Source organism: Hyperolius riggenbachi, chromosome 3 (assembly GCF_040937935.1).
Source record: "Hyperolius riggenbachi isolate aHypRig1 chromosome 3, aHypRig1.pri, whole genome shotgun sequence".
NCBI lineage: Eukaryota > Metazoa > Chordata > Amphibia > Anura > Hyperoliidae > Hyperolius > Hyperolius riggenbachi.
Window position 1 is genome coordinate 21,845,102 of NC_090648.1, and position 14,979 is coordinate 21,860,080.

The 14,979-nt window shown below is 42.7% G+C and overlaps 1 protein-coding gene across 1 annotated transcript in view; it reads right to left on the reverse strand.

The window, feature by feature from the left end:
• Positions 1–574: 574 nt before the first annotated feature.
• Positions 575–14,979, reverse strand: part of LOC137561923 (olfactory receptor 1500-like) — a 71,895-nt gene continuing 57,490 nt past the window's right edge. Inside the window, exon 4 of the mRNA XM_068273269.1 lies at positions 575–1,504. Coding sequence (XP_068129370.1) covers positions 575–1,504 — 930 coding nt within the window. The remainder of the gene's footprint in view (positions 1,505–14,979) is intronic.

Below are 14,979 nucleotides of genomic sequence, written 5' to 3' on the forward strand. Positions count from 1 at the left end.
GCTCTACGCATGCACACTATGTAATTGTGACATTAAGACTACAAAGTGCACACATGCGGATCGCTTTTGACAAGTACATGTGTCGCCGGGCAGTACCTGTGCACTGCTCACCGTCTCTATCTGACCCGGTATTGGCTTCAGGGGGCCTTTAGAACATAACGAATAGGGGTGGAGAAGAACAGTGGGAGAAGTGAGTATGACTTTTTTTTTAAAGTTATGAGAGCTAAGTTATCCTTTAATTACGTGAAATTATGAATGGGTTACACAAAATCAATTGAATATCCGAATCATAATTACATATGGCTGAAATTGCTAAATTTTATGCAACATTTTGTATAATTGTGATTGTGATAAGAACATTAAAATCATTACTGCACATTACCCATTGTTTAAATGTCTTTTTATTTTTAATATGTACCCATTTAATATCTTATTTACATGTTCCATTTGAAACCAAAAAAAAAAAAAAACAAAGAAAATAAAACATGCTATTTTAGCTATAACACACACAAACCATAACTTATTTTTTTTTTACCCCTAAGACATCTTTTTACCCATCTTTAGGCTTCTACTCCTAAAAGCCCAGTGATGGTTTCATCTTCTCCAAGGCTTTCTTGATGTCTTGATTTCTAAGGCTGTAGATAATGGGATTCACCAAAGGAGTCAGCACAGTATATGACAAAGAGAGGAATTTATTTATGTTCAGTGTTTGCCCACCATTTGGGAGACCATAAATTCCAATTAGAATCCCATAAAACAGAATGACCACAGTCAGGTGAGAGCTACAAGTAGAGAACGTCTTCTGTCTTCCCGCCTTAGACTGGATCTTCAGAATAGCTAATATAATGCAGACGTACGATGTTACGATTATTATAAACGGGATGACAACAAGTGGGATGCATAATAAAGAAGCTTCCAGCTGAATAATATATGTATCGGAGCAAGACAATTTTAGAAGAGGAGCAAGGTCACAGAAAAAATGATCAATGATATTTGATCTGCAGAATTCTAATTTAGATAAGGTTATGGTGTCAATTAGTATGACCGAGTAACTTATTATCCAAGAAACCATAGCTAATTTCTGACAGAAGGATTGGTTTATTAACACGGGATAACGCAAAGGGTAACAGATGGCCAAATATAGGTCATAAGACATCACGGTAAGGAGAAGACATTCTAATGTTTCTGTAGCACCAAAAAAATAAAACTGGGTGATACAACCGGAGAAAGCAATTGTCTCACCATCTTTTAGCAGGACAGGTAGCATATTGGGCACAATATTTGTGGTCAGCAATATATCGTTTGTAGATAAATGTGTAAGAAAAAAGTACATTGGAGATTGCAAGATCTGGCTGTGGATTACCAGCACAATGATCAGGATGTTTACAAATAATGTCACACAATAAGCCACAACCAGAAGAGAAGAAAGTAGAATTCTTAGTTCTTTGCTACTGTTAAATCCCATTAGAAGAAAGTCAGTTATTAGAGTGTAGTTGTTGTTAACCTATTTTTGTAAAAAATATATCATGATAATAATAATAATAACATTTATTAATAAAGATGACATAGACACTGTATATATTTACCCCATTTCTGCACAGATATTGTAGCATCTTTAAAGGTGAACATACATGAGTGATCACCAGTGCGTCTGGCCATGCTCAGTAGTGGTCTTGCAGCTACAGGTTCTCATGTTTGATTATTAGCATAGGCACTATCTGAATTAAAGTGGTCTGAAACTCTGACATAACATTCAATAAAAATGTGTGTTCCTACTTATTATTACTTATTACAGTTATCATATTTGCGTTTGTGCACACGTAATATTGTCTGTTTACAAATTACAAGTTTCCAAAGTGTAGTTTTTCTTACCCTGAAAGCTGACATTGCATTTCATTCTTTTTCTATTAAAACTGCTTTTTATAACATATTAAAAGCTTCTAATGAGCTATTCTGAACACTGGGTGTGCATGAAACAGAGACAGTTTCTCAGAGAGTGTTTGTTTACATTCCAGTGTTGATACATTTGAGATTGCAGAGTTGAAGCTGAATAGCAGGAGAAAGTGCTTTCTTTAACCATTTCAGTGATGTTCCGCTATAATTGTTTTCTGTGGTTTCTCTGTGGTTTTTCTGGTTTCTGAGCAAAGTAGAAATGCTGGCTTTCAGACCACTTTTTGAGTTAAAAGTTATATCTATATTTTCCTTTCTCTCCTGTGATGGTCTATATACTGTTCAAATCTTTCATGACCATGTGAGGAAACTTTTCTCAATATAAAAACATGCTGACTCCAGGAACACTGACTTGGAGACACACATCACCTTGTGGTGAGTGTTCATGGTTCCCTTAGTGAATTATTTAAAGCGGTATCATCACCATAAAAATCAAATTTCAACAGCAACTGGTCTGAGTGTATTAAGTGATCAAGATGCTAATCCTGCATTAAAAACTTTCAAAACTTTTTCTGCTGTTATGATTTCGAGTTATCACATACTTAAGGAGCACTGGCCCTTTAGTAGTCAGTGCCAAAGAATTGCATGCTTGGGGTTATTTTTATCTATAATGTATTCCTACTCTTTCCTTTATTTCCCTGCCAGCTGCTTATCTAAAACCTGATCCCCTACTCACTTGTGTTTACAAGCAAGGCTGAGGCGACTCAGCAATTGGAGGAGACAAGAAAATAAGTAAAGGGCAGAAATGACATCACGAGTTACCCTTAACTGTGGGCAAAAGACATGGCCCCCACCACTAACAGAATTCTCGTCATTTACTATATAACATTCACTGAAATCAAAGCGTGGACAGTATAATACATGTGTTATGTAAGTAGATCAAGTATTTATCTACTTATATATGTGTTTTTTTTCCCTGGCATAGTATGGCTGATCCTACTGCTTTAAGTATGTTTTTTTTGTTTTTGTTTTAGAAAGATGCTTTTACGTGGCCCTGAAATGATGAGACTTGCAATGAGATGTATTCCTTGATATTGGATTAGCTTGTTGGGAATGGTAGATTGATTATTTATTGTATACTTGGTATATTTAGGTGACACAGTTTTACTTCCTGAGGGTGCCCAGTCTGCTGTTCTTCCTGGTGGTGTCCAGTCCAATGCCCAGCCTGAGGGTGTCCAGTCCAATGCCTAGTCTGAGGGTATCAGTCTGTTGTCCAGTCTGCTGTTCCATCTGATGATCTCCAATCTTCTTCCAAGTCCGCTGCCTTGCCTGATGGTTTGCAGCCTGCTGCCCAATCTCTTATTCTGCATGACTCTTTCCACTCACTTATTTTCCAGGCACAGAGCAGAGCCTGGCATTCAGCGGTGTATGTGAGACTTCAGGTGCATGCACATCTACTGGGGGTGAAGACTAGCAGTGCCGTAGTAACAAAGGACAGCTCCATGGCAAAACCCTTACTCCCCATCACCCAAAACCTCAAGCATTACTCAGGTGAATAGCTTCTTATCATTTTAGCAATGCTCTAAAAGGTCAGGTATTGCTCAGGTGAATTTAAATCCTGAGAAATGTCAGGTGATAAGATGCTCACAGACTGAAAACTTCGTATCACCTCAAATTGCATATAATTAGAGATGGCCGTAATTTTCACTGGCGAACAGTATTCTGCCAACTGTTCGCAATATCTCTACAGATAGTACAAAAGCCCTCACTAACGCCACACTAGAGATGTCGCGAACTGTTCGCCGGCGAACGGTTCCAGGCGAACTTCGGGGGTTCGCATTCGCCTACCAAACGCGAACTTTCCCGGAAGTTCGATTCGCCCCATAAAGCTCTATTGAGCAAAATTTTGACTCTTTATATTACAGCCAGCAGACAAATTATTGCCATACACACTGCTTTCAATGCTGGAGGTCCACCCTCCCTCCCTCCTCCAAGTAAGGTCATTATACTGCCTACACTAATTAGTTAAGGGACAGCTGCTACACACTCTGCTAGGGAGATTTTAATTAGCCTGTTTGTGGGTTCCTCCCACCTCTCTTCTCCCCTTCCTCCTACCGGAGGGAGGAGGGTCTCATCTGCCAGGGAATTCCAGTATTTCAAAAACCAGCTCATATACCATGATAGGGAGTTGAACCCAGGCCTCAGTGTATGGTAGGCAACTAACATATCCATTGTACCACCAACACTTCTAGCTGAAAGGAGCTGAAAGGAGCTGAAAGGAGCTGAAAGGAGCACACACCATGCAGCCACTGCTTACAGACATGTAGCCAGACATGGCCTTGTATTTTGTGTTCAACAGTTGTCCAAAGAGAACCCCAGATAGCCAGGTAGATTCATCTCTCTCTCTCTCTCTCTCTCACCAACACTACATGCTGAAGCCAGCCTAGCATGTACCATTTATGCTCAATCCATTTATGCTCAAAATACAATTCGACGGAAAGCGGTGACCATCCCTACTAGAGAGAGAGAGAGAGAGAGAGAGAGAGAGAGAGAGAGAGAGAGAGAGAGAGAGAGAGAGAGAGAGAGAGAGAGAGAGAGAGAGAGAGAGAGAGAGAGAGAGAGAGAGGTATGAATCTACCTGGCTATCTGAGGTTCTCTTTGGACAACTGTTAAACACAAAAGACAAGGCCATGCCTGGCTACAGATCTGTAAGCAGTGGCTGCATGGTGTAATGGTGAAGGTCTCTGCCTCTGACACACGAGACCAGAGTTCGAATCTCGTCTCTGTTCAGTAAGCCAGCACCTATTCAGTAGGAGACCTTAGGCAAGTCTTCCTAACACTGCTATCTTGTCTAATTTTTCTCGTGACAACTGTTGAACAGTTGAACACAAAATACAAGGCCATGCCTGGCTACAGATCTGTAAGCAGTGGCTGCATGGTGTAATGGTGAATGACTCTGCCTCTGACACAGGAGACCAGAGTTTGAATCTCATCTCTGTCTGTTCAATAAGACAGCACCTATTCAGTAGGAGACCTTAGGCAAGTCTTCCTAGCACTGCTATCTTGTCTATTTTTTCTCGTGACAACTGTTGAACACAAAATACAAGGCCATGTCTGGCTACATGTTGGTAAGCAGTGGCTGCATGGTGTAATGGTGAATGGCTCTGCCTCTGACAGAGGAGACCAGAGTTCGAATCTTGTCTCTGACTGTTCAGTAAGCCAGCACCTATTCAGTAGGAGACCTTAGGCAAGTCTTCCTAACACTGCTATCTTGTCTAATTTTTCTCGTGACAACTGTTGAACACAAAATACAAGGCCATGTCTGGCTACATGCTGGTAAGCAGTGGCTGCATGGTGTAATGGTGAACGGCTCTGCCTCTGACACAGGAGACCAGAGTTCGAATCTCGTCTCTGTCTGTTCAGTAAGACAGCACCTATTCAGTAGGAGACCTTAGGCAAGTCTTCCTAACACTGCTATCTTGTCTAATTTTTCTCTTGACAACTGTTGAACACAAAAGACAAGGCCATGTCTGGCTACATATGTGTAAGCAGTGGCTGCATGGTGTAATGGTCAAGGGCTCTGCCTCTGACACAGGAGACCAGAGTTCAAATCTCAGCTCTGTCTGTTCAGTAAGCCAGCACCTATTCAGTAGGAGACCTTAGGCAAGTCTTCCTAACACTGCTACTGCCTATAGAGCATGCCCTAGTGGCTGCAGCTCTGGTGCTTTGAGTCCGCCAGGAGAAAAATGTGATATAAATGTTATTTGTCTTGTTTACTTTTTCTCTTGTATTGAGCATAAATGGTAAATTTTAGGCCAGCTTCAGTTGGTACAGTGGTTAGTGTGCTTGCCCACCACACAGTAAGACCCAGGTTTAAATCCCAGCCAATGTGAGTTGGATTTTATGCTACAAATCCTTAAAGGGAATCTAAACGGAGAAGGATATGGATTTTTCCTTTTAAAATAATACCAGTTGCCTGAATCGCCTGCTGATCCTGTGTCTCTAATACTTTTAGCCACAGCCCCTGAACAAGCATGCAGATCAGGTGTTCTGACTGAAGTCAGACTGGATTAGCTGCATGCTTGTTTCTGGGTGTGATTCAGCCACTATTGCAGTCACAAAGATCAGTTGGACTGTCAGGCAACTGGTATTGTTTACAGGAAACATTCATATCACTCTCAGTTAAGGTTCCCTTTAAAGGAGAACTGTAGTGAAAGGTATATGGAGGCTACCATATTGATTTCCTTTTAAGCAATACCAGTTACCTGGCTATCCTGCAGATCCTCTGCCTCCAATACTTTTAGCCCTAGACCCTGAACAAGCATGCAGCAGATCTGGTGTTTGACATTTTTGTAAGATCTGACAAGATTAGCTGCATGCTTGTTTCTGGTGTGATTCACACTACTGCAGCCAAATAGATCAGCAGGGCTGCCAGGCAACTGGTATAGCTTAAAAGGAAATCAATATGGCAGCCTCCATATACCTCTCACTACAGTTCTCCTTTAAGCAACCTAATGGTTCTATTGCATTGAGCATAAATGGTAAATGTTAGGCCAACTTCACTTACTACTGTAGTGGTACAGTGGTTAGGGTGACTTGCCCACCACACAGTGAGATCTGGGTTCAATTCCCAGCTATGGTATGATGTATACTGGTTTTTAAAATAGTATAATTCCCTGGCAGAAGAGACCCTCCTCCCTCTGGGAGGAGGGAATAGATAGAAGGGTGGGAGGAGGCCAATTAAAATCTCCCTAGCAGAGTGTGTAGCAGCTGTCCCATAACTAATTAGTGTAGGCAGACAACTGAGTCAAATGGTATAAAGGTTGTTCACTGGGTTATGAAGGGCACACCATCAATTAAATCGGTTGGGTGCTTGACACTGAGATATAGGCATCTGTATCTCCAGATAAGACATTAGACAAATGTGTCAGCACACCAATAGTTCCATAGTACACGCTCTTTTATTGAGCCATGCGTTCCCACAAGAGGAAAAAGCCGACAATTGTTTCGGGGCCACACAGGGTCCCCCTTCTTCAAGGCGCGTGGTTACAAAATGCATACAAGTTCAACACACATTATATAATAACATAATCCCTACTCACCCCACCCACAGTGAATTCAATCAGTGATGTCATCTCCATTTGTTTACATAACAAACAAAAATGGTATAAAGGACCTTGCTTGGAGGAGGGAGGGTGGGCGGGTCCTCCAGCAGTGATGTGTATTTCACTCAATCAGGTGTGCCTCCAGGTATTAGAGCTCTTGAAACATGTTTTCTATAATTTATCTAGCTGGTAGAATTTTTTCAAAGTTCGCCTCCCCATTGAAGTCTATTGTGGTTCGCGAACTTTTTCGCGAACCGAACCTTTCTCGGAAGTTCGCGAACAGGATTCGTGAACCGAAAATCGGAGGTTCGCGACATCTCTACGCCACACCTTGGCCCATTTGCAATTCACTTCTTCTCCTAGATGAAATGTTCAAACTTGTCAATAAAATACCCTTTAAACCACCAGCAAACAAGAAAATACTCAAAAATAATTTTGACAGTACTTTTTCACCTATTTTATTTTTTCAATTGGAAAGTGTCAAAAAATACGTTAAATAGAAGATGAAATATGATCTTTAACCACTTGAGGACTGCAGCGTTAAACCCCCCTAAATACCAGGCCATTTTTCACAAAAAATGGTCACTGCAGCTTTAAGGGCTCGCTGCAGGGCCGCACAACACAGCGCACAAGTGATCCCCTCCCTCCTTTTCTCCCCACCAACAGAGATCTCTGTTGGTAGGGTCTGATCACTCCCCACATGTTTTTTTTATATAAATATTAATTCATTTAATTTTTAATTAAAATTTTTATTTTTTATTTTATTTTTAATGTGCCCCCTCCCTCCCCTGCCAGCCTATCACTGTGATCAGCTGTCATAGGATTACCCCAGTGCTGTACAGGTTTATTAGATAGCGGTTTTGTCATCTAACAGTCTCCCAGCGGTGATCACTGCTGGGAGACTGATGGCAGAGCTGCAGTCCGTCATTTATGCGGAAGTGCGCACACAATCTTCTGCAATCCGCAGCCCCAAAGGCGTTAGGCGGTCGTGGGTCTTCGGCCATGGCCAGGCCAGGCCCGTTAGCGTGACGCAGTCGGCAAGAGGTTAAGAGAAAAATGTGATTCTCCTAAGTTTTCTCTTAAGAGATAATTTTTCATTTTCTTTTTAAAACAACCATTTTAGCACTTTGCAATTGCAAAGGCACCAAAAATTAGGTGAAAAGGTACTGTCAAAATTATTCATTGAAGTTCCACAGCAGATAAATATTTGCTAGAAACTCAACAGTACAGGATTTTTTTTTCAATTTCTCTCCGCCTAATGCCGATTGGAGGTGGGAGAGTGGCACTTTCAGGTCTCAGTCACACCAGTTGGCGTAATCTCACTCCTTGCAAGATGAACTGGGAAGAAGCAAGTGTTCCCTGCTGTAGACAAAGCGGGGCCACACGATCAGCCTGCCAGCCATGATCGAGCAGGCAGGCTGTAATTTAAAAAAAAAAAATCATAGAAACATGTGTCATGTGTGTCCAGGGGACAGCCTTGTCACTTAACTGTCCCTCCGAACAGCTGACAACATAATTCCTATTATAGGCACACTATCTGATTGCCCGGCGTTGCCCGGGTATGTATCTGGCTGGTGTCGGCTCCACCTACTTTTTCTAACCCTAACACACAATTACTCAATGACCAAGTTTGTGAGCTTTGCCGTCTTTGGTATCAATAATTTGCATTGAAATAAAAAAAACTGATTGGCTGTTTGTGGCTTCACCCCTTTTCTGAATTTGAACCCCAGTCACCCAATAACCAACTGTACCAGGTTTGAGGCCTGTGCCATTAACAGTGCAATAATGGCAGCAATTAAATATTCCCCTTGAAAAGCAATAGGTGAATTTGATCCACTTTTGTAGGCTCCACCCACTTTTCTGAATATTAATCCCAGTCACCCAGTGACCAACTGTGCAAAGTTTAAAAACCCTGCCATTAACACTGTAGGAATGGCTGCAGTTTACATTTTCCCAGTGAAATTTGTATTTGTCTCCACCCACTGATGACCCGGCGTTGCCTGTGTATGCATTTGACTGGTGTTGCCTCCGCCCACTTTTTAACCCTAACTCACAAACACTCAATGACTAAGTTTGTGAGCTGTGGGGTCCTTGGAAACAATAATTTGTATATTCCCATAGAAATTAAACAAATCAGATTGGCTGTTTGTGGCTTCACCCCTAGTGTTGGGCCGAACAGTTCGCCTGGCGAACCTCTCTGGGCCTCTTACTACTTCCGAGTCGCAATGACCCGGAGTAGTACGCCTGCGCTGCCCGGCGGAGCGCGTCTTAGATCGCGCTCCCGTTGCCGGGCACTCTCTGCGCATGAGCGTGACATCACTCATGACGTCATGCACATGCGCATAGAGTGCCCGGCAACGGGAGCGCGATCTAGGACGCGCTCCGCCGGGCAGCGCAGGCGTACTACTCTGGGTCATTGCGACCCGGAAGTAGTAAGAGGCCCATGGATTTAGAGATGTTCGCCACAGTGACCAACTGTAGCAGGTTTGAGGCATCTGCAGTGTAAAAATGGCAGCAATTTAAATATTCCACTTAAAAATCAACAGGTGAATTTTGATCGGCTATTATAGGCTCCACCCACTTCCCTGAATATTAATCTCAGTCACTCAGTGACCATCTGGGCAAAGTTTGGGAAACCTGCCATAAACAGTGTAAGAAGGGCTGCAGTTTACACTTTCCCAGTCACTACTCAATGCCCAAGTTTGTGAGCTTTGGGGTCCTTGGCATCAATAATTTGTATTATCCCATGAAATGAAACAAATCTGATTCACTGTTTGTGGCTCTGTCCCCTTTTCTAAATTTGAACCCCAGTGACCCAATGACCAACTGTACCAGGTTTGAGGCTTGTTCCATTAACAGGGCAAGAATGACAGCAATTTTAATATTCTCCTTGAAAAGCTACATGTGATTTTTGATTGGCATTTTTAGGCTCCACCCACTTTTGTGAATATTAATCCCAGTCACCCAGTAACCAGCTATGCTAAGTTTGAGAACCCTGCCATTAAAGAGACTCTGAAGCGAGAATAAATCTCGCTTCAGAGCTCATAGTTAGCAGGGGCATGTGTGCCCCTGCTAAACCGCCGCTATTGCGCTGCTAAATGGGGGTCCCTTCACCCCCAAACCCACCCCCGCAAGGCTTGGTCGCAGACTTGGTCGCTCCTGGAGGCAGGGCTAACGGCTGCAGCCCTGCCTCCAGTCGCGTCTATCAGCGGCGCATCGCCTCTTCTCCCCCGCCCCTCTCAGTGAAGGAAGACTGAGAGGGGCAGGGGAGAGGCGGAGATACGCGCTGACAGACACGCGTGGGGCAGGGCTGCGGTGGTTAGCACTGCCCCAACCAGGAGGCGCTCCCCCACTGCACCAAGGGGATTTGGGGGTGAAGGGACCCCCGTTTAGTGGCGCAATAGCGGCGGTTTAGCAGGGGCACACATGCCCCTGCTAACTATGAGGTCTGAAGCGAGATTTATTCTCGCTTCAGACTCTCTTTAAAAGTGAAAAAGGGCTGCAGTTTACAATTTCCCTGAAAAATCTGTTTTTAACTCCACCCATTTTTTGTAACCTGGACACACAGTCACTACTCAATGACCAAGTTTGTGAGCTTTTGGGTTCCTGGCATCAAAATTGTGCTAATGGAAGCAGTTTATCCAGCAAAGAAATCTGGCTGTTTTTAGCTCAGCCACTTTACTGAATTTGAACCGCAGACACTTAACGACCGACTGTAGCAGGTTTGAGGCGTCTGCTATTAACAGTGTAAGAATGGCTGCAGTTTCAATATTCCCCTTGAAAATCAATAGGTGAATTCTGATTGCCTCTTGTAGGCTCCACCTACTTTTCCGAATATTAATCCTAGTCACCCAGTGACCAACTGTGTGAAGTTTGAGAACCCTGCCAATAACAGTGTAAGAAAAGCTGCAGTTTACATTTTCCCATGTAAAAAGTGAGTTGTTTTTGGCTCCGCCCACTATTTCTAACCTTGACATACAGTCACTTAATGACCAAGTTTATGAGCTTTGGGGTCCTTGGCATCAATAAGTTGCATTTTACCATTGAAATTAAACAAATCTGATTGGCTGTTTTTGGCCTGCTCCCTTCAGAATTTAAATCCCAGTCTCCCAGTGACTGACTGTAGCAGATTTTAGACCTCTGCCATTAAGAGTGTAAGAATGGCAGCAATGTAAATATTCCCCTTGAAAATCAAAAGGTGAATTTTGATTGGCTGTTGTAGGCTCCACCCACATTTCTGAATATTCATCCCAGTCACCCAGTGGCCAATTGTGTAAAGTTTGGGAACCCTGCCATGTACAAAATGTAGTTGTTGGCACCGCCCACTTTTTCTACCTTTGACATGCAGTCACTCAATTATCAAGTTTATCAGCTTTGGGGTCCTTGGTATCAATACTTTGTATATTCCCATTGAAAAATAAACAAATCTGGCTGTTTGTGGATCCGCCCCCTTTCTGAATTTGGACCCTAGTCACCCAGTGACCAACTGTACCCGGTTTGAGCCATCTGCTTTTAACAGTATAAGAGAATGGTAGCAGATGAAATATTCCCTTTGAAAATCAAAAGATGATTTTTTTATTGGCTGTCGTAGGCTCCACCCACCTTCCAAAATCTTAATCTCAGTCACCCAATGACCAACTGTGCAAAGTTTGAGAACTCTGCCATTAACGGTGTAAGAATGGCTGCAGTTTATATTTCCCCAGTAAAAGTAGTTTTTGGCTCCGCCCACTTTTTGTAACCTTGACACACAGTCACTCAATGACCAAGTTTCTGAGCTTTCAGGCTCCTGGCATCAAAAATGTGTGAATGGAAGCAGTTTATCCACCAAGGAAATCTGATTGGCTGTATGTGGCCCCGCCCCTTTAGTGAATTTAGACCCCAGTCACCCAATGACCAACTGTAGCAAGTTTGAAGCCTCTGCCATTAAAAGTGTATGAATAGCAGTAGTTTCAATATTCCCCCTTGAAAATCAATAGGTGAATTTTGATTAGATGTTGTAGGCTCCACCCATTTTCTTGAATCTTAATTGCATACACCCAGTGACCAACTGTGGCAAGTTTGAGAACCCTGCCATTATCAGTCTAAGAATGGCTGCAGTTTACATTTTCTTATTCAAAATTAACGGCTGAAATTTGATTGGTTTTATGCTCCGCCCACTTTTCCTGGATTTGTAACCTCGGTCACCAAGTGACCAACTGTGCCAAGTGTGGGGACTCTGGCTTGATTACTGTGAGAATGGCAGCCTTTTACATTTTTGCCATTGACTTGAATGGGTGAAATCTGATTTGCTGTTTGTAGCCCCGCCCATGTATGCAGGGGGGACCCGAGACCCCCGGAGCATATCATCCCAGGTAGTAAGGGATCTGTATACTAAGTTTCGTTAAAATCGGTCAAGCCGTTTTCGTGTGATCGCGGCACATACACTCACACACACACACACACACACACACACACACACACACACACACACACACACACACACACACACACACACCACACTACACACACACACACACACACACACACACCACACTACACACACACACACACACACACACACACACACACACACACACACACACACACACACACACACACACCACACTACACACACACACACACACACACACACACAAACACACACACACACACACACACACACGCAAACACACACACACACACACACACACACACACACACACACACACACACACACACACACATATACATACATGCATCCTATTTTATATATATAGATGACTATGTATCTGTAGTGTAGTGTATTGATTGCAGTCTAGGGGTGATTTGGGGGTTGGGAATAAAAAAAATGAAGGGTTTTTCAATAAAAAATCAATTTTGATTAATAATAAAGAAAAAATTGCAACAGCAATCAAATACCAACAAAAGAATGCTCTATTAGTTGGAAGAAACGGAGGTAACATTAATTTGGGTGCTAAGTTGTATTGCAGTCTAGGGCCAATTTAAGGGGGAAGAAAATATATAGTGTTTTTTTGTGTGTGTGTAAAAAAAAAATCTATTTTAATTAATAGAAAACAATTGCAGATGCAATCAGATCCCTCCAAAACAAAACTATTAGTGTGAAGAAAAGGAGGTAACATTCATTTGGGTGCTATGTTGTATGTAGAGATGTCGCGAACGGTTCCAGGCGAACTTTGGGGGTTCGCGTTCGCCTGCATCAGGCGAACTTTTGCGGAAGGTTGATTCACCCCATAATGCTCTATTGAACAAAACTTTGACCCTCCATATCACTGTCAGCAGACACATAATTGCCAAACAAACTGCTCGAGGCCCGCCCACCCTCCCTCCTCCAAGCAAGGTCCTTATACCATTTGACTCAGTTGTCTGCCTACACTAATTAGTTATGGGACAGCTGCTACACACTCTGCTAGGGAGATTTTAATTAGCCTCTTGTGGGTCTCCTTCCTCCTCCCTCCTACCGGAGGGAGGAGGTTCTCATCTGCCAGGGAATAATACTATTTCAAAAACCAGTTTACATCATACCATGGCTGGGAATCAAACACAGATCTCACTGTGTGGTGGGCAAGCACACTAACCACTGTACCACAACAGTAGTAACTGAAGCTGGCCTAAAATTTACCATGTATGCTCAATGCAATAGAAACATTAGGTTGCTTAAAGGGAACCTTAACTGAGAGTGATATGGATGTTTCCTGTAAACAATACCAGTTGCCTGGCAGTCTAGCTGATCTTTGTGACTGCAATAGTGGCTGAATCACACCCAGAAACAAGCATGCAGCTAATCCAGTCTGACTTCAGTCAGAGCACCTGATCTGCATGCTTGTTCAGGGGCTGTGGCTAAAAGTATTAGAGACACAGGATCAGCAGGCGATTCAGGCAACTGGCATTATTGTAAAAGGAAAAATCCATATCCTTCTCCGTTTAGGTTCCCTTTAAGGATTTGTAGCATAAAAGCCAACTCACATTGGCTGGGATTTGAACCTGGGTCTCACTGTGTGGTGGGCAAGCACACTAACCACTGTACCACAACAGTAGTAACTGAAGCTGGCCTAAAATGTACCATGTATGCTAAATGCAATGGAAAAATTAGGTAGCTTAAAGGGAACCTTAACTGAGAGTAATATGGATGTTTCCTGTAAACAATACCAGTTGCCTGGCAGTCCAGCTGATCTTTGTGACTGCAATAGAGGCTGAATCACACCCTGAAACAAGCATGCAGCTAATCCACTAGCAGAGTGTGTAGCAGCTGTCCCATAACTAATTAGTGTAGGCAGACAACTGAGTCAAATGGTATAAGGACCTTGCTTGGAGGAGGGAGGGAGGGTCCTCCAGCAGTGATGTGTATTTCACTCAATCAGGTGTGCCTCCAGGTATTAGAGCTGTTGAAACATGTTTTCTATCATTTTTCCAGCCGGTAGAAGTTTTTAAAATTTTCAAAGTTCGCCTCCCCATTGAAGTCTATTGCGGTTTGCGAACTTTTTTGCGAACCAAACCTTTCGCGGAGGTTCGCGAACCCTGGTTCGCGACATCTCTAGTTGTATGGCCGTGCAATAAACTGTTAAAGCTGTGAAGTGCTGAATTGTAAAAAATCACCTGGTCACTAGGGGGGTATAAACCTCTGGTCTCCAAAAGGTTCATTACTTTTACATAAATTTTACTTTTAATTCAGTTTGTATCCAGGTGGAATTTTACAAATCCAGCTCTAAAAAGTGAAGTGAAGAGTACTCACCATAGTGGGGCCTTTACAATCCTGCTAATTTGGGACTTATTTGCATAAACACAATGGCGGACATGTGCACCAGCAGTCTTTGACAACACTGTAATGCATCCAATCCATAGTGCACAAAATTCAATGTTTGCTCAGATTGTACCCAGCAGTTGGAAACATGATGCAGCTAAAGGAAGAAACACAATAGAAAATTATTACAATAGTTTATTTATATAGGGGCAACATCTTCCATGGCACTGTACAGCGTATCAAACA